This window comes from Canis lupus, chromosome 22, assembly GCF_048164855.1.
Source record: "Canis lupus baileyi chromosome 22, mCanLup2.hap1, whole genome shotgun sequence".
NCBI lineage: Eukaryota > Metazoa > Chordata > Mammalia > Carnivora > Canidae > Canis > Canis lupus.
In genome coordinates this window covers 41,346,000-41,367,764 of record NC_132859.1, presented here as the reverse complement: position 1 = coordinate 41,367,764, position 21,765 = coordinate 41,346,000, and the positions used below count along the sequence as shown (strand labels likewise).

General features: G+C 46.2%; 1 protein-coding gene across 6 annotated transcripts in view; it reads left to right on the top strand.

Moving 5' to 3' along the window:
- The window catches only part of TRAK1 (trafficking kinesin protein 1), a 181,810-nt gene that overhangs the window by 56,807 nt on the left and 103,238 nt on the right, over window positions 1-21,765 (top strand). For 2 of the 6 annotated variants that reach the window (XM_072793212.1, XM_072793213.1), the window contains exon 2: window positions 4,583-4,879. Coding sequence is in view for 4 of the 6 variants with exons in the window: in XM_072793205.1 (XP_072649306.1) it covers window positions 8,296-8,386 (91 nt within the window). In the remaining 2 variants the exon portion in view is untranslated. Of the gene's footprint in view, window positions 1-4,582; window positions 4,880-8,182; window positions 8,387-21,765 lie in introns of those variants that run through there. The other 4 variants (XM_072793205.1, XM_072793206.1, XM_072793208.1 and 1 more) reach the window with 4 other exon arrangements.

Sequence of the window (21,765 nt, the reverse complement as noted above, 5' to 3'; positions counted from 1 at the left end):
AACTGTCCTGGGAAAACTGATTTTGAAATGTTAGGGTGTCTCTCCCAGCATGATTCACCTGGCTGCGCCTTGGGGAAGGAGAGAAGAGTCGTCACCCCTCCCCCACCATCCCCAAGTCTCCCTAGAGGGCTGTGTTGTGACTTTCTTCAAGCTAGAAACTGGGTGAGGGACATGCAAGCCAGCTTTTGAGTGGTTTATAAATGAGGCTTCCTGATTCCTGAATTGTTGTCTGTGGGTCATCTTACACGAAATCGCATTTGGTGTGTATTGGTCAGTAATGGAAAGGACGCAGTGAGGTTAATTTGGAGCCATTTGGAGAGCCCACGGAGTGTGGTCCTTATCCCGGGAACACCTCAGGAGAGTGCTTCCGAAGGTTTTCTGTTGATTTGTTAGTCCTCAAGGTTAGCATCTGGAGTTGTAACTTGGGAGTTCAGGCCCTTTGGTTCCTATATGGATCACAGAACTATACCTTCAGAGCTTTAGCAGATCCTCAGCATCATTTGGGCCAAATCCCTTGTTGTTCACTCGTTATTGTTTATTCTGTGAATATTTACTTAGTACTCAGCAGGTGCCAGGACCAGCCTGTGCTTTCAAATGCTCACAATATGTGGGAGACATGTGTCTGGGACAAGTGATGACAAAGGCATGGAGGTTGTGTCAGATACAGGGAAGCTTTTCCCAAAGTGCACTCTATTCAGTAAATGGTGTGCAAGTAGGTATCATGAGGAGAAAGGTTTCATGGTGAAATAGGATTGGAAATGCTGGCATGTGAGTGTTACGGTAGAATCTGATTATTTTTTAGAATGTTAGATGTACCTGGCATGGAGGTGTGTGTCTTATACAGATTATCTCATCTTACAGCATTCAGTTGGGTTGGCTGTAATTATAACTGTTTCTGTACTGATAGAAGTTCTAGATTGTTTTTTATTTGATTTTATTGATTAATTTAAAGGTTTTATTGAGAGCAGAGAGCAGAGCTAGAGAGCATGTGTGTATGTGTGTGGGAAGGGCAGAGGGAGAGGGGAAGCAGACGTGCACCTGAGCAGGGGGCCTGACACAGGGCTCCATCAGGGGACCCTGGGATCATCACCTGAGCCAAAGGTAGACGCTTAGCTGACTGAGCCACCCAGGTGCCCAGTTCATGGGCTGGAGATTGGTCTCTTCATTTCAAGGAGGGCTTCTGAATACAGTGGAATATTATTCAGCCTTTAAAAAGAATGGAATTCTGACATATGCTACAACATGGATAAACTTTGAGGATATTCTGCTAAGTGACAGCAGCCAGTTTCAAAAAGACAAAGTATGGTTCCACTCACAGGAGGCACTTCGAGTAGTGCATTCATAGGATAATAGAAGGTAGATGGCTGTTGCCAGGTTTTGGCAGGAGGGAGAGAATGGGGGATCATTTAATGGATGCAGAGTTTCAGTTCTGCAAGAGGAAAAGTATTCTGGAGATTGGTTGCACAACAACACAAATGTACTTGGCACTACTGAACTTTACACTTAAAAAATGATTAAGAGGGTACATTTTATGTTTTGTGGGTTTTTTTGTTTTTGTTTTTGTTTTGCCACGACAAAACAAAAATATGCCCAAAGGAAGTCATACAGTGAGAATTAAAAATCACAGATTATGGGATATGATGTACCTCAAGTGCAGTGTGCATAGGAATGCACCTGCTTGTATCTTTAATTATTTTCATTGGGGTTTGAGATGAGAAAATAAATTGGAGTAGTTCTGTTTTACCTAAGAAGAGAGGCCTCTCAAGCTTCTGAAGGCTTTGCCAGTTGCAGCAAATAATAAGTATACTTTGTACTTCAAAATAGTTGCTTGTGTTCCCTTTTGAGGCTTGAGTGAGCATTTGCTGATGTGTCCAAAATACGTTTTTTTTTTTAGAAAGTGCTTATACTTGAGCTATTAGTTTGTTTGTTTTTTTTAAAGATTTTATTTATTTATTTGAGAGAGAAACAGCACGAGCAGGGGGAGGGGCAGAAGGAGACAGAGAAGCAGACTCCCCGTTGAGCAAGGAATCCAGATGTGGGGCTCAATTCAGGACCCTGAGATCATGACCTGAGCCAAAGGCAGAGACTTGCCTGAGCCACCCAGGCACCATTGAGCTATTCGTTTTATAACAGTATACTTCTGGGTTGAGTGTATGACTACTGTAAATTGAAGCAAAGGCGCCAGGAGGCAGGACAGTAGCAATTTAGGGCTTGCCGTCAGGATTTAGGCCAATCCCCTCACCTTATGGACTGTGAAAGCAAAAGTTGTAGAATCTGTGGTTGCAGTCCTCTTTAAGAACTCTGTATATTAAAAAAAAAAAAAAAAGAAATCTGTATATCTTTAAGACTGCTTATTTAAAAAAATATATCGATTTGAACAAAATTTTTCTAGCTTTCAGTAGAATGGTGGCATTTTGCAAAGGGACAAAGTATTTCAAACTTCTCTGTTAGGATCCTAAAGAATGCATCTGAGTATAGATTACAGAAGATTTGAGTGAAGGTTCAGTCTGTTAACATGTTTAAAACTTTTTGAAGGCCATGTTCATTATTTCTCTGGGTAGAGCAGTTTCCAATGATGGTAAATTCATAGCAGCTCAGAAACTTCTCATGGCTGCATGGTTGCCTTCTCTGTGGTACAGCTCTAATCGACTCTCTGCTCTCTCTAGCACATTGGGTTGTTCTTGCATTTCATGACGATAAACATCCTTGGCCCACGTCCACCCAAGCCAGAGGGACACATATGTTTAGCCTGGCTGCCCTTCTGAATTTATTACCACCCCTCCCACCCCAAGTAATGCATACAACTGTGAGTTTCTTAAAACTTTGCTGAGTTGAACCTTGTTATAATTTTTAAATCTTTGTCAGTCTGATAGATTTTTTTTTTTGGATCACTGTTAAGTTTCCTTAACATGTTTGGTGTGTGTGTGTTTGTGTATTTCTTTTTTGGGGACTGGAGAATCTTTATATCCTTTGACCATTTTTCCTTTTGAGCTATTTGCTTCAGGTTTTTTGTTTTTTGTTTTTTTAAGATTTTTTTTAAAAATTGAGAGAGGCAATGAGCAGGGGGTGGGACAGAAGGGAAGAGAGAAGCAGACTCCCCATGAAGTGGGGAGCCCAACTGTGGGGCTCAATCCCAGACCCTGGGATCATGACCTGAGATGAAGGCAGACGCTTAACCGACTGAGCCTCCCAGGTGCCCCTTGCTTCAGGTTTGTGAATCATGTGCATTATTTAGACATTAATTCTACGTGTCCCTGGTTTAATTTCACTGCCATTCTTGCTATAGCAGCCCTTCCTCACCTTCAAGTTTTTTCCATTGATCTGTTCATTAGTGAGAGCTATAAGGTTGTGGTCAACATACTTGGCTGGAGCTTCCCCAGGATTATTCAGGGTCCAATCTTTAAGTTCTTAAATATCGGACAGTGTCTTTCTGTTGTCTTTGTATAGAACAGTAGCTTAATTGATTCACTGGTCATTTCTGGAGGTCTCTGGTCTGTCTCCTCAGGCCTCTGCTGCCCACAATATTTTTGGGGTTCTGCTTGGGAATTCCAGGCTTTTTCTTATCAGGTTGCTTATCTGTTTGTATTTGGGTTTTTTTTTTTTTTTTTAAGAGATCTTATTTATTTATTTATTCATGATAGAGAGAGAGAGAGCCAGAGACACAGGCAGAGGGAGAAGCAGGGTCCATGCAGGGAGCCCGACGTGGGACTCGATCCCGGGACTCCAGGATCACGCCTTGGGCCGAAAGCAGGCGCTAAACCACTGAGCCACCCAGGGATCCCCATCCGTTTGTATTTGAATCACTGACTAGATGTTACAGTCTTACCTCTGGTTGCCTTTCACTTTTCACCAGGGATATATACAGGTTCTCCCCTCCTTCCCACTTTATATTTGTGTGTTCGTTTTAATGAGAGCTGAATTCATTTATATCTAATAGGAACTCTTGGTGTACTGTGGTACATATGGAGGGAAAAGGTCACAGGCCTAGGATTGTAGTTATATGTCAGAACTGACTCTACTTTGTTGGGTAAAGTGTTAACTTTCCCATATTTTTGTTTTCTTTCTTAAAACAAACTCTAGGTGTTTAATACTGGAGCAGTAATTCTCAAACTTTCTTGGTCTCAGGACCCATTAAAAATTATTGAGGATCCCAAAGAGGCTATGTTCATAGGTGTCACACTGATTCACATATATTGTGCTAGAAATCAAAACAAAAATTTAAGCTACAAGGATACAGAAATACAGATTTCACTATTAAGCCTTCAGGGCAAGGTGTCACCACACATTGTGTGGTCTCTAGAAAACTCCACTATGCTTAGAAAATCATTCTGACACTTCATACTGGTCTCAGGGAACCCCATGGTTCTCAGATCACACTTTGAGAACTGTTGTGCTAAAGTATGTCCGCAAATTATTGCGGTTTCCTTTATCAAAACTGAAGAATTTGATTGGAAATACCTTGACTTGAAGGAAACGCTTTTCAGAATTTGTGGTCTGAACCCTCATCATCTCAGGGCCCATTTTTATTGTCCTTTTTTGAGAGGTGCTACTAACTTACTCTTCTCTCTGGATTGTCCCGTAGATTCCCTGTAAGAAGCCCCTGCTGGTGTGCCAGACCGACCGGGGGCTGTCCACCCGACTGCCCCAGACTCCGGCAACGGGGCCCCCGATGGCAGTGGGCACCTCCCCGTGAAACCTGCCAAGCTGGACGCCACAGCTCCGAACGACGACACTTTGGCCAACTCTGTGCCCCCTTTGGAGGCGTGCAACCATGCAGTCCTAGCCTGCAGCCCGGGCATCCCTGAGGAGCACTATGTAAGCGAGGCTGTGGAAGATGCTCCCAGCTGCAAAGGGTACCGGGATGCCTGCACCATCACCGGTAAGGGGAGCCCTTTCCTGTGGGGCAGGGGGGAGGTCTCAGTGAATGAGGACTGGGGGAGGCCGTGGCCACAGCAGTGTGTCTGGGTGAGGTGTGAATGGCCAGGGGGGAAATGTCTGAGTACAAAGAGTCTGAGCTTTGGGATTTTGAGACCTGCCATCCAGAACCAACATAAGGTGAAGACAAGCCTTTAGTGATGCTCAATGTAGTTTGGTGCCTCCTCCTCTCGCTGAAGCTCAGTTGCTGATTCATGCATACAGACAGGTGTGGTGGAAATCACACATGGCTGCGTTGTGGGCTGCAAACTTGGGGAACTGTTTGCAGGGCCCTTCGTGTACTGCCAAGACTTGCACAGACATGGCTTCTTAGAGATGCCTGCACCAGTCACACCTTCCTCATGTCCCAGGAGCAGAGTTAATCATACTAGAGCTCTTGCTTGTTCTTTTCCCCCCAGCCCTGAGGGATCATCATTGAGACAAGTACTTGGAGCCAGTGCACTCAAGGGCTCTGAGCAGACATGATGTGGACTGGTGTGAGCAGAAGCAGCAAGGAGCGCTGTTAGAGTTACATCCAGAAACATTCCTCTCAAAGTTTGCCCCAGTTGTTGTCTTGTCTGCAGCATTTACTTTTCTCCTCCTGATTGAAATAATGCCCAGTGACAGCTTAAAATGTGCAGATTCCAGCAGCTTTGTATTGTTCTGTTTCACAGATAAGCATTGAGGACCTCCTGTGTGTCAAGAGTGTCCTAAGTACAGAGGGGCACCCAGGTGGCCCAGGATCCCAGTCTGGGTGCCCAGCCCTTGTGCTGAGCTCCAGCCCCACGAATGGCCCTCTATCTGCTCGTGCACGGAATCCCACACCTGCTTGCCTGCCCACTTCCAGAAGGAGACATTTCCTACATCTCCTCTACCTCTACATTATCTGTTTCCTTTTGCTCATGGATCTCTTGTGTTAGCACAGAAACACACTGTGACCTCTCCCTTTATTAAAAGATTCATTGGTGGCCCCCACAGCCAGTCTCTGCTCCTCTGTGTACACACTGCATTTTCTTTTCTGTTCTCACCTGCATCCAGTGTGAGCAGGCTGCGACCCCATCGCTCCCCCTGCCCTGAGGGCCTTGTCCGGTGTAGGGGTCAGTCCTTAGCCTTCATCTTCTTGCCTTTTCAGCAGGAGTTGACACTGCTGACCACTCTCTTCTCCTGGAAGATCTCTCTTGGCTTCGAGTCCCCATTCTCCCATTCTCTGACTTTTCTGGCTGCTGCTCTCCCCAAGCCTGGGAATGTTGCAGGGTCTCAGGCTCAGTCCTTCCAGCCCCTCACTCTCTCATAAACACCCAGGCCTCAGGTGATCTTCCCCAGTCTCTAGGATTTAAAATCTGCCGTATGCTGACCACTGTCTAGCTTCTGTCCTTAGACTAAACCTCTCCCCTGGAGGCCAGACATGTTGGTCTGACTCCACGTACATCTTCCCTGGGATGCCTCTGGGCATCTCAGACTGAAACAGCCAACAAGGAACTGATGTGCACCTCTTCCTGCTTTTCCTGTGGTCTGTCCTGTCTTTAGAGACAGTACTTCTGTCCTTCAGTGGCTCAGGCCAAACCCCTTGGAGGCATTCATGACCCCTGTGTTTCTTTCACACCCTGGTTTCCTGGAAAGTCTGTTGGCTCTGTTTTCAGTGTGTCCAGAGTTTTATGGTTTCTTACCAGCCCCGTGGCATGTACCCTGTTCCACGCCACCAAAGAGGCTTTTTAAACAGGTGATTTAACTCTTCTGCTCCAAATCTCCAGTGGACTCTTACCTGACCATGGCCTGTGGCGGTTTAAGTGACAGGGCTTTCCCACCCCTCTGACTATCTCATCTGTGCCCACTCCACCCCAGACACTTTGGCCTCCTTGCTAATCCTTGGACTCACCAGGAATGTGCTGCCTCAGGGCCTTTGTTCTTGCTGCTGCCCAGCACCTGGATCGCCTACCCCCCAACCCCTACTCCGCCCCATGTCCTTGTGATTCCCTCTTCACTTTCTCCAGATGGCATTACATTAGAAGCCTTTTTGTGAATTCCCTGAATAGAGTGGTCCACCATTTCCTTTCTCTTTCTCCCTTTCCTGCCATATTTTCCTCCCCAGACTTAGTCATGAGCTACTATGTGTTTTGAGGACAAGGACTTTGTGCAGCCCTGTATTCCAATGACTGAAATAGCACCTCATGTGGCCAGTGCTTGGCAAGTGGGGTCTATTACTCCCTTTTTTACTGGTAAAGAGAGTAAATCATGAGAGGTTCGGCATCCTGCCTGAGCTTCCTGAGCTCTGAGGGGTGATATTTGTATGTAGGTCATGATCCCAGGACGGGAGTTCTTAGCACCCCCAGAATACAGTCCAGTGGGATGGACAGATGAGCGAAGGAAAATTGACAATGTGCCATGGTTGGCACAGTGTTAAGCATGGTCACATGAGAGCACACTAAGGGTACGAGTCTTGGAGGGAAAAGTTTGGGGGAGGACCGAGAGGGCTTCCTGGAGGAGGCAGAGTCCCAGCTGTGTTCTCATTTGCCCAAGCATGGGAACTAACCCTGGGGCTTCCAGTGGCATCTGTGCCAGCGAAATCCAGGAAACATGCAGCCTGTTGAAGTAGTTTCACTTTCTCCAAACGTGACAAACAAAGACAAAGAAATGGTAGAATGTGGTGCTGAAACTTCAAACCCCACAGGGCGTGGTGCCTGGAGGCTGTTTGCTGGACATCAGTGGGAGGACAGCTGAGAAGCAGAGCTCAGCGCCATCACGTTTGGCAGTGGCTTAGTAAACAGGAGTGTAAGCACAGGCCCCATTATGCATTGAGGGTGCTGGGTGGCCAGATGATGCAGGACAGTCTCAGGTTAAAGGTTTTCTAGATGGTCACTGAGAGGAGGACACAGAGTGAAAAATATTCTCAGAGAGCCCTGGAGTGTCCCCAAGAATGCACATTTGGCTCCAGGGGCCCTGCCAAGTGTAGTCCTGGGAGCCCACTTGGCCTCAGGCCTCTGATAAATATCCCCCGCCCCCGGTTCCCAGTGAGCAGCGAGATGAACAGCAGACTTTTTGTTCCTCTTTAATTTTCAGGCAAAGCCAAATGCCCAGCACAAAGCCCTGCTCCCCTGCTCCTCCCCCACCCCTTCGCTTAGGGATATCACATTTTGGGGTGCGTCATTTTCTCTTTGGGGTGGCTTAACAAGATGAGCCGATAGGGTGCCCAGGCTGCCCGGAGTTACGTAACCCATTGTGCTTCCAGGGCAGCTCGCAATCTTAGGATTTGCCCCAACAGGCAAACCGACAAAGCTGCTGAGGAAGGCGCAGGCGGGTGGCTGTGCCGAGGTCCTGCCCCATCTGGGTTCTCATGGAGAATCCCTTTTCTCTCTGACTTGCCTTTGGAGTCGATTTGTGTACATGGCCTTGGTACTTCAGTTCGGGCAGCCTGTCAGGGCCCAGCCTCTGCCAGGACTCTGCCAAGGCAGGCTCGTTCAGACAAACTCATGTGGTAAGTTTTCCGCTGTTTGTTTTGTTTGTGGTGTGGCCGGAAAGCAGAAGAGACCACAGGAGAAGTGGTGTCTCTCCTGCTCTGTTCTGCTTGGCAGGTCGCCCTTGGCCATGTGGTGGGGAAATTGCAATATTGAATCATTGAAGGGCAGAGCCGAGGGTCCTTAGGGCCTGCTCCCACCTCGTCCCCTCATCCCAGCTCAGTGGGGGCAGCACCGGGGGGCCGTGAGGAGCAGCTGGGACTGGGCCTCTCAGACTTCCACCACCTTCCCTTTTGGGGTGCTTTGCAGCAGCTAAATGGGGAGGGTCTCCAAGCCCCCCTCTGGCCTCTCCAGCTCTTCAGTTTGTCCTAATCCTGTGTCTTCATCCTGGTTCTCAGCACCTCACCTGGCATTTGGGTCAGCGAGGACTTTTTTGAAAGGTGAAGAACAGAGTTAATGTCTCCCTTCTTCTTCCTCTCTTTCCTGCCTTTACTTTTTTTTTTTTTTTCATTCCTTTTACTAAATGTGCTTGGCCCCGTACTTCTGATCCACACCTCAGTGCTGGAGAGCTTGCAAATCAGTTCTGCTCTGGCTTGTCTCCCCTGCTGCAGGGCTGATCAGAGTCCGACGGTGGATGAGCGTCTGGTGTCTGTCCTGTGTTGTACGTGTTGTTACCAAGAGCTGTCTGGGCCCAAACCCAGTAAACTCCTGAGAGGGAAGCCCCTCTTGGCCTGTTGAAGTGGTTCAGTGTTCGGGACATAGGAGTTTGGACAAGAGTTTGGGCTGTGACTGTATGTTGGGGGGCTATGTAAAGCTTCTTCAGGAGTGTTCCATGATTCTGTTCAACCAGTAGCTACTGGAGGCTAGCCTTTTGTGGGGCTCCAGCATGAGAACTGGCTCTGGCCCAGGGCACTGGAGGCGGGCGAAGGTGTAGACGGCCAGCGGTGGCCCTACAAGAATTGCTCCCACTCTGCTTTGGGAGCAGCCCTCCAGGGGCATCCTCCCCATCACAGGGCCTCCGTTTAGGATTTGGTCCTTTTCTATCACTAGCCTAAGCTATCGGACTTGATGGCTTATCCTCTGAAAACATGCTCAAAGAAAATATTATGGATGTCTTTTATGAATTAAGTTTGATGTCTTGCTTATCAGTTCTTGTCTAGTATAAAATTCCTCATATGTTTTCTATTGAAAAGTTATAACTTCAATGGTGCTTGGCTGAATGAAACAGAAAAGAATGGAGAGTGAAATATCCCTTCTTTCATGGGGTGAGAAAATGTGAACTAGAATCTAGGGAATCACACATGTTTTCTAAACTCATAACTTGGAAAGATTCTTTGCTGCTTCTTTGTAAAATCTGCTTGGTTTAACAGTTGGTTTTCACACATGGAATGCAGGAGGAGGGCCTCATATGCTGATTTCTAGAGCTAACATTTAATCTTCAGCAAAACATGCAAACATTCACATCTGTCTTTTAAATGTGCCATGTGAATGATTGTGAAGGCCCCCAACTGATCCTCCTAACCCCCCCTCAGTCCCTCATCATTAGAGGGACACAGGGTCTTTGACATACATTATAAGATTTAGGTAAAATATATTCAAAAATAGTAAATTATATTTAAAAAATTAAAAAGCAATCTTATTTTAAAGTATTAATCAGGCATGCTTTTCAGAGGCTTCAGAACATTGATCCCATCTGCAAATAGCATTCCTCATGGCATTCCTTCAGATGCTATGTTTTCCTAGTGGACTTACATTAACTTGATTTGCAGGTGTCAGAGTGAGGGTTGCTTTCTACAGGCTTTGTCAAGGTGCTCTTTTTTCGATGGGACCAGACCAGGGCTCAGGGGTCCTTGCTAGCTAAGGGGCCAGGTGTGGGCCTCTGGCCTCAGGACCTTGGATTCCTCTTTGGCCAGGGTCTACTGGAGGGGCTTGCCAGGGCCTCAGCAAGAGGGGGTGCAAGATGTGTTGCTGGGCTCAGATGTTCCCCTATCTATGCTTACAGTCATGACTCTGGGAATTGTGGCCCGGAGAAACTTGTCTGTGTTCTCTGAGCCCCAATCTGGTGTGAACATTGACAGATTTGAGCCCCTCACATTGAAACTATCATGAACTGGAACTTTAAAGCTGTAATTAGACCTGGAATAAATCAAATTTCATAAATCATGTATTAGTCAGGGCTCTCCAGAGAAACAGTACTAACAGGATATGCATATAAAAAGTGGTTTATTATGAAGAATTGACTCACAGGATTATGGAGGCTGACAAGTCCCAAGGTCTGCAGTCAGCAAAATGAAGACCCAGGAGAGCCTGTGGTGCAGCTCCAGGCCAAAGACCGACAGCTTGCAACCTAGGGAGAGCCAGTGTTTCAGTTTGAGTCCAAAGTCAGGAAAAAGTTGATGTCAGCTCCAAGGCAGTCAGGTGGGAGGAATTTTCTTACTCTAGGGAGGATGGTTTCTCTGATCTTTTCCAGCCTTCACCAGATTGGATAAGGCCCACCCACTTAAGGAGGGCAGTCTACTTTACTCTGTCTACTGATCTAAATGTTAATTGCTTCCAAAAATACTCTCACAGAAACACCCAGAATAATGTTTGGCCAAATACCTGGGCATCCTGGGTGGCTCAGTGGATTAAGCATCTGCCTTTGGCTCAGGTCATAATCCCAGGGTCATGGGATTGAGCCCCACATTAGGCTCTCTGCTCAGAGGGAGTCTGCCTCTCCCTCTGCTTGCTGTTTCCCCGTTTGTACTCTCTGTCTCTGTCAAATAAATAAATAAAACTTAAAAAAAACCACCTGGGCATCCCACAACTCGGTCAAGTTGACAGTTAGCCATCACAAATGCTAACACAGGCTGACGGTGAGTAGTTGCTCTGTGCCTGGCAGGCTTCCAAGCACTGCTGTGGAAACCCATTTTGTCCTCAGCACAACCCTGCTGGTGGGGGAGGGGGCACTTATCATCCACACCTTTAAGGAGGTGTGCAGAGTTGTCCTCTCATGATAGGGGTCCTTGGGGCTTGACCCAGTCATGTAGTTTGCTGAACCTATTTCAATGAACTTCCTCCATTGTGAAATTTTTAAAAAATAATTTGATTTAACTTGGGTTTCAAATTATAAAAATAATACATGCAAATGGTAACACTCAGATTGTACCAAAGCATAGCAATGTAGAATAACAGTTACTCTGCCGTCTATATAGTTTAATGTTTTTTAAAAAAAACATTCTAAGTTTTTTTCCTAAATTTTGGGACCATACCCTCTACCCTGATACGCATTTTTAAAAAGTTGACAGTACTACTTGTGAATGTTTCATTAAGTACATATAATATTGCCTTATTCTTTACAATTGCCTCAGGGCTCCTGGGTGGCTCAGTTGGTTAAGCATCTGCCTTTGGCTTAGGTCATGATCTCAGGGTCCCAGAGTTGAGCCCTGCATTAGGCTTTCTGCTCAGTGTGGAGTCTACTTCTCCTTTCTCTCCACCCCTGCCCCCACTCATGCTATCTCTCAAATAAATAAAATCTTAAAAAACAAAAGCTACAAAATCTCCTATTGCTTATCATTATCATTGTCATTTTTTTAATCCAGCAGTTATCAGGTGTAATGTTCCTTTTATAACATACTTTTTAATTCCACCTTTATAAACTGCAAATGAATAGACCACTAAGCCTTCTAAAGACAATTTTAAAAGAACCAGTGTAATGCCTTACTGTAATGTAAACAAGAAGCTGAACAAACTGCTGTAACCTGGATTTCGGCTGGGACTGCGTGCACATGGCCGCCTCAGGGTGCATGACGAGCAGTCAGGTCTGGCCCCTGCAGGTAGAATCACCATGAAGGTGCACCTGCCAAGGTAGCTGACTGTGTGCTGGACAGTTAAGATCCAAGTGAGAGCCACTCTTTGGGGCAGACCCCTTCTGTTTGGAGCCTTAAAATTATTTCCAGGGTTTACACTTTAACAGTGCTCCAAGGAACATTCTTGCATGTGTATCTTTTGGGTCACTTATCTACGTGTGTGTAAGGTAACAGGGAGTGTGCATATAGGATTTAGTCTAATCACGACACTGCCCTCCAGAGAGCCTGTACACATTAAGGGCCTAGCGTGAGTGTGAGGGAGTGGCCGTTTTTTGCCAGCTCTGGGCATTATCAACCCTTTTCATCTCCATTAATCGGATGGTAATTAAAAAGGGTACTTCATTTTATTTTGTATCTTTTTCATTATGAATAAATGCACCTCTTTCCTGTTGTATTTTATTTTCTGCAAACAGCCTGGGTTTTCTTTTGTCTTTGGTCATTTTTTCTAATTGGTTGTTGACCTTTAAGAGGTATAATTGAGTTTCTATTGTGTGTATAGAGGATAGGGCAGTGTGCCAAGTTGAGATTCTTTTACACTTGAGGAAAAATATCTTAAAAATAGTAACAGGAATTACTATTTAACTGCTATTACTATTTATTTGATATTCATAGGAGAAGCAGAGGATGATAAAAGATTGTATAAAGGTGATTTCTGAAGTGGCATTTCCAAGAAGTTTTCTATGGGAAAGCAGTATTTAAGAAGATGTCTATAGGAGTTAGCAGGGTAGGGATGGGGGAAGAGCATTCTCAGCAGTGAAGACAGCATGAGCAAAGGTCCTGTGGTGGGAAGATTATGGATAGCTAGCAATGATAGAGCACTTACTATGTACTAGACATTATTTGAAGTAGAATATCCTTTTATATCCACCTGAATTTAAGTCTCATGTATTACTTATGCACCATACTTCCCCAAACCTCGGCCATTTAGAACAGCAAACATTTATAGTCTCACATATTTCTGTGGGTTGAGAATTTAGGAGTAGCTTAGCTTGGTGGTTCTAGCTCAGGATCTCTCAGGATGATGCCAAAGGCTGCAGGGGATATCACCGTTCCCAGATTTTTGTTTTTAAGATTTTATCTATTTATTCATGAGAGACACACAGAGAGAGGCAGAGACACAGGCAGAGGGAGAAGCAGGCTCCATGTAGGGAGCCCGATGTAGGACTTGATCCTAGGACCCCAAGATCATACCCTGAGCCAAGGGCAGATGCTCAACCACTGAGCCACCCATGTGTCCTGATGTTCCCAGATATTTGAACTACTATGCAATGAATACACTTGGCAGGAGAATTTCTGGAGTTGAAATTTTAGTCTTGATGGATGTTGCCAGAGAGGTCGTATTTTTGTATTGTTCAGATAAAGGGGGTGTTGGCCCCCTGGGCCCCCTCCTGCACCCCAGGTATTAGCAAACGCCTTGCACTTTGCCAGTGGAGGTGTGAGAACAAGAGCACAGATGGTCTCAATTTATATTCCTCACTGTACGTAGAGGGAGTTTTTATTTTATGTGATCTGAAATAAATGCCTCTTAACAGTTTCTGGTTTTAGCCCATGGAGTAGTTATTTCCATAATTCCATGTAAGAGAATAGTTATTTGTACTTTCCTTTCTTTATTTGCCAATGGTAGAGAAGGCCTAGCTGAGGCGGAAGGCTGCCTCACTGGATGGCCGTGAGGACCAACTGAGTCACTGCACGCGGAGTACTGAGCTGCTGGCACATAGTAAGTGTTCAGTTAGCCAGTTTCTTTGTTGCCTGCAGTCTGTCTATCGTCTATCCTTTGTTTGTTCATCTATGTGCAGTCAGCCGGGAGGAAACCCTGGGCTGCCCGCAGCTGGGTGGGTGAATGGAGGGTAGAGGGGAAGGAAGAACAGCAGGTGGCACAGTTGTTTCACATGTTGCCTTTCCACTCCCGAGTGGTTGGCAGGCCCCTTGCCCATCTTCTGTCTGTCTTGCTGTCTCTGAGATAGGCCCACGGGCCCTCTACGTGTTCTGGGCCTCAGGCTTACTCTGTTCTTTCTTACATCAGCGTGCTCCCATCCCTCTCTCAGAAACGTGCTTATCTTTCACCCACTCATGGCTCTTCGCTCATTTCTTCCTTTCTTTGGCCATCTGGGTTTGTTCTTCCGTTTTGTTCCTTTAACTGCTCTCCTTGTTCAGGGGCCGGCTCTGTGCGGAGTGCCAAGCTGGGCGGGATTTGGCTCCGGCTCTGCAGGGAGTGCCAAGCTGGGTGGGATTTGGCTCTAGTCACTGGGAGGCCTTGCCATGTGGCCTCTGGGAGGGACAGGCCTTGGAGGAGGTGGAATTTATTGGCGTGTCAGGGAGGCGGAATTTGTTTCTCTACCTGTCTAGTGGGAATGGTGGCTTTATTGGGGGGAGCAAGTGACAGATATTTGTGAAATACTTGGAAAAGCCTGAAGCTCTACAGGAAGTCCAGTAGAACCTTCTAGAGTGATGGAAATGTTTCTCAATTAAACTTTTTAGACTTTTAGCATATGATCTCTCTCTCTCTCTTTTTTTAAAATTTTAGTTGATTGTAGAAGTGACTGGTATCTCTGCATCATTTGTAAAAAAATGATTTTGAAGATACTTCCCCATTGTTGAATATTTTTTTTTCATCGTTGAATATTTATCTCAAAAATTTCTTGATGAACTCTGGGCGCCTGGGTGGCTCAGTCAGTTAAGCATCTGCTTTCAGCTCAGGTCATGATCTCGGGGTCCTGGGATCGATTAGGCTCCTTGCTCAGCAGGGAGTCTGCTTCTCCATCTCACTCTGCTCCTCTCTTCTCTCTCCTTCTCTTTCTCTTTCTCAAATAAAGAAAAAATATTAAAAAAATTTTTTACTTATTTAGAGAGGCAGGGAGAACGTGAACAGTGGGAGGGACAGAAGGAGAGAAAGAATCTCAAGCAGACTTTCTACTGAACGTGGAGCCTGATGCTCAGTCTCACGACCCTGAGTCTCACGACCCTGAGATCAGGACCTGAGCTGAAATCAAGAGTCGGACACTTAACTGAGCCACCCAGGTGCCTCACAAATAAAAATTCTTTTTTTTTTTTTAAGATTTTATTTATTTATTCATGAGAGACAGAGAGAGAGAGAGAGGTGCAGAGACATAGGCAGAGAGAGAAGCAGGCTCCATGCAGGGAGCCTGATGTGGGACTCCATCCGGAGACTCCAGGACCACGCCCTGGGCCAAAGGCAGGCACTAAACCACTGAGCCATCCAGGGATCCCCCACAAATAAAAAAATCTTTAAAAAAATTTCTTGATGAACTCTTGGGGTCCTTGCTAGAAGTCTTTTCTTTCCTACTAATAGATGTTTCTTTTTATTAGATAATGAGGGAATTTTTTGGTGTGTGTGTAGGGAAAGGCCTCTTTTTACTTTGGCTTCTAGGAAGCTCAATTGCCTTGATTGCCTTAGGTTTTCACTGAGTAGCTATTCTGTTAAAACTGTCCTTGCCTACTCCTGTCTCCTTCTATTTAGTAAGATACATAGAGTGCTCTTCTTTTATACTTACTCTAACATAGTTCTCTTGAAACCTTAGTGGACTTACACGGGGTTGAAGAGGAAATAAATGGATGTTGGCCCCCAGTGCTTTCTCAGGGTGCCATGAGCTTGCTCCAGTGAGAAGTCCACCCACCTCCATGTTTTAGCCAGAATAGATGCCGACAGTAGCAGTGTGGCTTCCGGGGGTGTTCTGGGCCTAAAGCATGTTGGCTTTGGGGCAGAGACATCTGGGTGTGTTTTACAGCTACAGTATTTACAGTGTGACCTGGGGCAGGTCAGCTAATCTCTGACCTGTTTCTGCATCTCTAAAATGGGGTGACAGTAAGAACCTCAGGGTTGTTGTTGGTACTCAGTGTGGTGATTCCTATTAAGTACTTAGTACAGTGGTGCATGGAAGGTGTTCAGTAAGGTTTAGTGACTCTTTCTATTTAGAGCCTCTGCTTAATTCCCATTTCTATGAAGCTGCCTCAGCCAGCCCGGTTTGCCATGAAATCTGGTGCAATCCTTGCCCATTGTCCTCCTCTGGCAGTTCACTGATTGATTTTGAATTCCAGAGGCAAGGAGCCAGGCTTTGGATCATCCACTGGGGGTGCCCTGTGCCTTCTACAAATAGATCACCTTGCATTTGGTGATTTGAGTCTTTACATTCCCTAGATGCCTGTCCTGGGAAACAGACTGAACACACACATGCTGGTAGCGGTCAGTCTGAGCAGCTCTGGGAAGGGCTCTGATGTTTTAAGCCATAGTCCTGCCAGGAACTGCCTCAGAGCCAGGAACCAGTGGGCATCCTGTTTCCAGAGGACCAGTTCCGAGGACTTACATTTTCAGTTTTGCTTTCTATCTTTTAAATCTTCTCCCCTTCTTTCCTCTCCTCTCTTTGTCCACCCTCCCTCTCTGCCCCTCCCCAGCCCTCCCTCTTCACTCCCCTTCTCCTCTCCTTCCCCTGCTTCCCCAACCATAAGAGAAACTGTTTCTTTTTTTCTTTTAAATATTTATTTATTTTGAGAGAGAGCGTGCACGTGTACTAGTGCATGGGAGGAAGGGCAGAAGGAGAGGGAGAGAGAGGATCTCCAGCAAACTCCCCACTGAGCATAGAGCCCAACCTGGACCTCGATCTCACAACCCTGAGATCTTGACCTGAGCCAAAATCAAGAGTCGTTGCTTAACCAACTGAGCCATCCAGGTGCCCGTTTTTTTCTTTTTCTAAACATTTTAAAGCAGGGGTGGATCTCGGCAGGCAGACTCTGGAAGCTGTGCCACATTCAACCAGAACCACTTAGGTAAAGACAACAGGTTACAGACTCTGCTGGGTTAATGTTCTTTAGTGCTTTTCTGGCACACAGAGGAGATGAGGTGGCCTGTGGTAAACGAGTCCTTTCTCTTGTCTGGGTAACAGGCATCCTCTTCTGTTACCTGACCCATCCTGGGATAATACAGGAGGCTACCTAATGCTGATTTATGATACGCTGGGGTCTAGCTAGAAGAGGAAGATTAGCAAAGGTGTTTCCCAGACACGCCGCTGAGTGTGCAGGTGAGCGAACAGACAAGAGAAGGAACTGGACCTTAAGCACTGTGTATGCAGTCAGTAGGTCTAGAGAATTCTCAGATGCAGCTAACCAGGAAGGGATCGCTGAGCATTAGGATGTGAGCTCTGGAAGTCTTCAGAGCTGACCCCTGGGAAAGAGAAGGAAGGAGGAAGAGCATGCAAAGAACTGGCCACTCATCCTCTGGGAGACTGGAAGCTGCTGGAAGGTGGTTTTACCCTGAGTTATGGCCCTGCGGAGAGGCTGTTTCAGACCTTACCCGTCCTCCCTCATCCTCCCACCCCTGCCACCCCAGCACTGTGGCAGAATAGGAGATGGGGTGCTGGGCATGGTGGCCCCCCTGAGCATGGGAGTCCTCAGCCTTCTGGGCCTTTCCACCAGCCCCATGGTACTTTGTGATTTACCCTAGTGCCTCTGGGAGCCCAGGTATAGGGCAGGGTGAGGTGGACACTTGTTGTCCTGCAGAATTGGGTTGGGTCTGCTGTGCACCATGAACCATGGTGCACATGGTTGGATGGATGGAGGAGGGGTAGTTGAAGCAAAAGGCTATGGGATTCAAGCCGTAGGGAAGGGCACGATGAAGGCAAAGTGGAGGGGTCACGGGGTAGTGGTCTTGATGTGGTGTAGCAGGGATAAATGAGGGAGCGCTATGAGGGGAGGGGGCTGGAGGGGGTGGTCCTTGTCAGGGAAGGGGCCTCTGAATTTCAGGTTTCAGAGGTGGCCGAGGCGTGGCTGGCAGAGGTGGAGCGTGCAGTACAGGGGAGGAGCTGGGAGGTGCTGACAGCAGCCTGGGTGACCCCCTGAGCATGGTGGGGAAGATGGCTGCAAGCCCCATGTCAAGACTGGAGGGACTGGGAAGTGGAGAGATGAGCGTGAGCACAGGGTGGTGTGAGTCTCAAGTGAGCAAGGGTAAGAGCAAGTGGAAGAAAATGAACCAGTTGTGGCTAGAGGAGCCGGAGAATGCCCACACTAACTCCAGATCAGGTGAACCAGCTCAGGGCAAGACTTGAATGTTCATCTTCTAGAAGTTTTTCAGCCTTCCTGGATCTTGATCTGTCTGATGGAACATGTGTGTGGGCCAAACTGAACTTTCCTAGTGGGAAAGTTCTCTCCCTCTTCCTTCTTGCTTTGTAATGATTGGAAAGATGACGATAAGGCTATAAGCGTAGGGGCATGGCGACCCAGACATTCCTTCTCTTCTCTCGATGGGTTGAAAATGAGAACAGAATTCCTAACATGCTAACTTTCAGCTTATCTGATAAATATCAGTGCATTTCTTTTCCTATATCAAGAAAAACCGTTACACCTGTCAATTCAGATTATCCTAACTGCAGGTGTGAACTCCATTGCTCAGTGTTATTTCAGGTCCATTTCTCCCTATTGATGTGGGGGTCTGTGGTGAGTAGAAATGGGAAGCCACAGATCTGAGCTTGAGAAAGGGTGTGGAATTCTTCTGATGCCCAGGCTCCTCTTACCTGCCTGGGAGGCTGGGAGTGCTCCGCTTCCCCCCACAGGTGTGCATGCAGCACCCTCTAGTGGATCAGGGAACCACCAGCAACAGGAGTAGCAGCCTTAACCCAGAGACCAGAATACCCACAGTGTCCTGGGTTCACAGCTTCTGAAAGGGACTGAAGGGAAGAGGAAGTTAATTGTCCAGAGAATCCAACACGTAAGGCAGATAGCTTCAGTTGTGTAGAACAAAACAAGTCTCCGTCCATCCCTCCATGCCTCCTCAGTCTTGTTCCTTCCACCTTTGTTTTAGTGATCCTCATCTGCTGTTTGCTGGAGTTAATTCCAGAAATTGTTTTTGCAAGCGGGAGAGTATTCTGAGAGCCAAGTGTGATCATGCCTTTCCTGCTTGGACCATTAGGAGATTCTTTTTTTAATTTTTTTAAATTTTATTTATTTATGAGAGAGAGAGAGAGACAGAGACAGAGACAGAGAGGCAGAGACACAGGCAGAGGGAGAAGCAGGCTCCATGCAAGGAGCCTGACAGGGTCTCCAGGATCACGCCCTGGGCTGAAGGCAGTGCTAAACAGCTGAGCCACCCGGGCTGCCCAGATTCTTTTTTTAAAAAAGATTTTTTTTATCTATTCATGACAGAGAGAGAAAGAGAGGCAGAGACACAGGCAGAGGGAGAAGCAGGCTCCATGCAGGGAGCCCAATGTGGGACTTGATCCTGGCACTCCAGCATCACGCCCTGGGCCAAAGACAGGCGCCAAACCACTGAGCCACCCAGGGATCCCTGTTAAGAGATTCTGATGGTGGTGTGATTTCAATGATTTATTCTTCTAGCTCTCAGTCATCGTACTTTAGTATTTTACTTTATGTACTTTATGTATATGTTTTAAACTGAGTCAGATTTTGCTGGGTAACAAACCACTCCCATATCCACAGTGGCTATTACAATGTTTATTCTGAGATCTTGGGTATAGGTCACCTGAGGATTGCCTGGGCTTTAATTCAGGTCAGCTCCCCTTATCTCTCATTTGAGGAATTGGGCTCAAGGGACAGGAGCTGTCTCAGGCCATACCTTCCACCTATCAGAGGACAGGGCGTACATGGACAAACTCAGCCAACACATTCAGAGTCTCTGGTTGGATATGCAGTAAGTGACGGCCACTCACATTCCAAATTGGCCAGGGCAAGTTCTGTGGCCCAGCTCAAAGTCACAGAACTGCAAAGTGGTACTTTGTTCACAGTGAACCCAAACCAAAGCAAGGGTAGGTAGTGAAGGAGGAAGAATTGTGAATAAAACAAATAGCTGAATTTTAGAAGATCCTCAAGTGGCTGAAGCCCAGAGGTGGCCTTCGGGAAGCCTCAGGGGATCAGCCATCTCTCCTATGGCCTGGAATAGGCAGGAATTGGCAGACCTTTCCCTCAAAGGTGGCCTTCGGGAAGCCTCAGGGGATCAGCCATCTCTCCTATGCCTGGAATAGGCAGGAATTGGCAGACCTTTCCCTCAAAGCCAGAGAGTATGTATTTCAGGTTTTTGGGTCATAGGATCTGTGTTGCAACTCCTGGCTTCTGCGGTTATGGATACAAACAGCTGTAGACAATACCTAGAGGAATGGGTGTGCAGCTGGGTTTCAGTAAAATCGTTATTTATGAATATAAACAGGGGCTGGATTTGACCGTGGATCATAGTTGGTGGACTCCTCGTTTAGAGTCAAGCCCTGATTTCTATCAGGCTGTCAACAATAAGAGAGTAATACCGCCTTGTTAGTTGGGAAGCTGCTGTTGAGTCCAATAATACCCCACCCACCATTCAGCATTGTTAGCTGTAAACAGTGTTCCGTGGCATTGAATTTTCTAGACAGCCAAAGCTTATTGTCTCTAAATATGAAACCTCATTCTGCTTAACTTATTTTCCATGAAAATTTCTGTAAAGGGAGTAGAAGATCCTTGGTCTTTCCAAGGATGATGGGGAAGGCGATATCCACCTTCCTGGTGGATTCAGTATTATCTTTCACAGTGTTTTTGGCAGAGGACTTTGAGGTGTGCCTAAGTAGGGGCAGTAGGTGTGCTCAGTGACCCTACTTTCTCTTGTGATTATATTTTTGTATGTGTAACCACTTCATTGAGATATAATTCACCCATATAGAATCTATAACTTGATGGCTTTTAGTTTGTTCACAGGGTTGTGCAATTATTACCACAAATCAATTTTAGAACATTTTCATCACCCCCAAAGGAAACTCCAGATCCTTTAGCTGTCACCTCCAATCCGCTCCCATCTACCCCTCCCAATGTGGCTGAATTTTTAATGAGCTTTTGAGGGTCACCTTTTGGAATCTGCTGCCCTTGTTTCTTGGCCCTAACAGGCTCAGCCCTGGCCTTGGAGAACAGAGTGAGGGAGCTTCTTGAATGCTCACTGTGCTCTGCAAGTATACACCCAATAGAGACTTACATTGTCTCTAACATGTGTGCATCAGAACTATATCACCTGGTAATATAGCTTTAACTTTTGTCTTTTATTATACCTGGTTATTTCTTCATTTGTATTCTGCTTTGGAGGAGTTGCCCTTTGCAATTTTCTGCTTTTTGAATATACATGTGTGTTGGTTTGAGACCTGGTCAAGTAACGTGTTTCACACTCAAGTGTTTTATTCGTTTTATCTATTTCGCCTTACTGCTTATTGTTGGGCTGTAGTCATGGTTTTAGGGATGAGTTTTTAGTCTTTTAATATCCAGATGATCTCACTTCATGTTTTGAAAAAGTAACCATTGTTCGCCTATAACCAGAATTTCCTGCCTAGGAAATAATTTAGATGAACAATAAAGCAGCAAACTGCATTTAATGGAAGAGGCACAGTAGGCATTATGATTTTACAAAATTGTGTTCTATTAATAATATAAAGTTTTCCTGATTCAACATCTGACTGTTTTTCTCAGAGTTTAACCTTCAACACTAATTGACTTTCATTCCATAGTAAAAGCTAATTTTAGGGAGGATGTGGACCTAGAACTCTGGCAGCTCCTCAGCTCAAGCTGCCTTGAAAGTT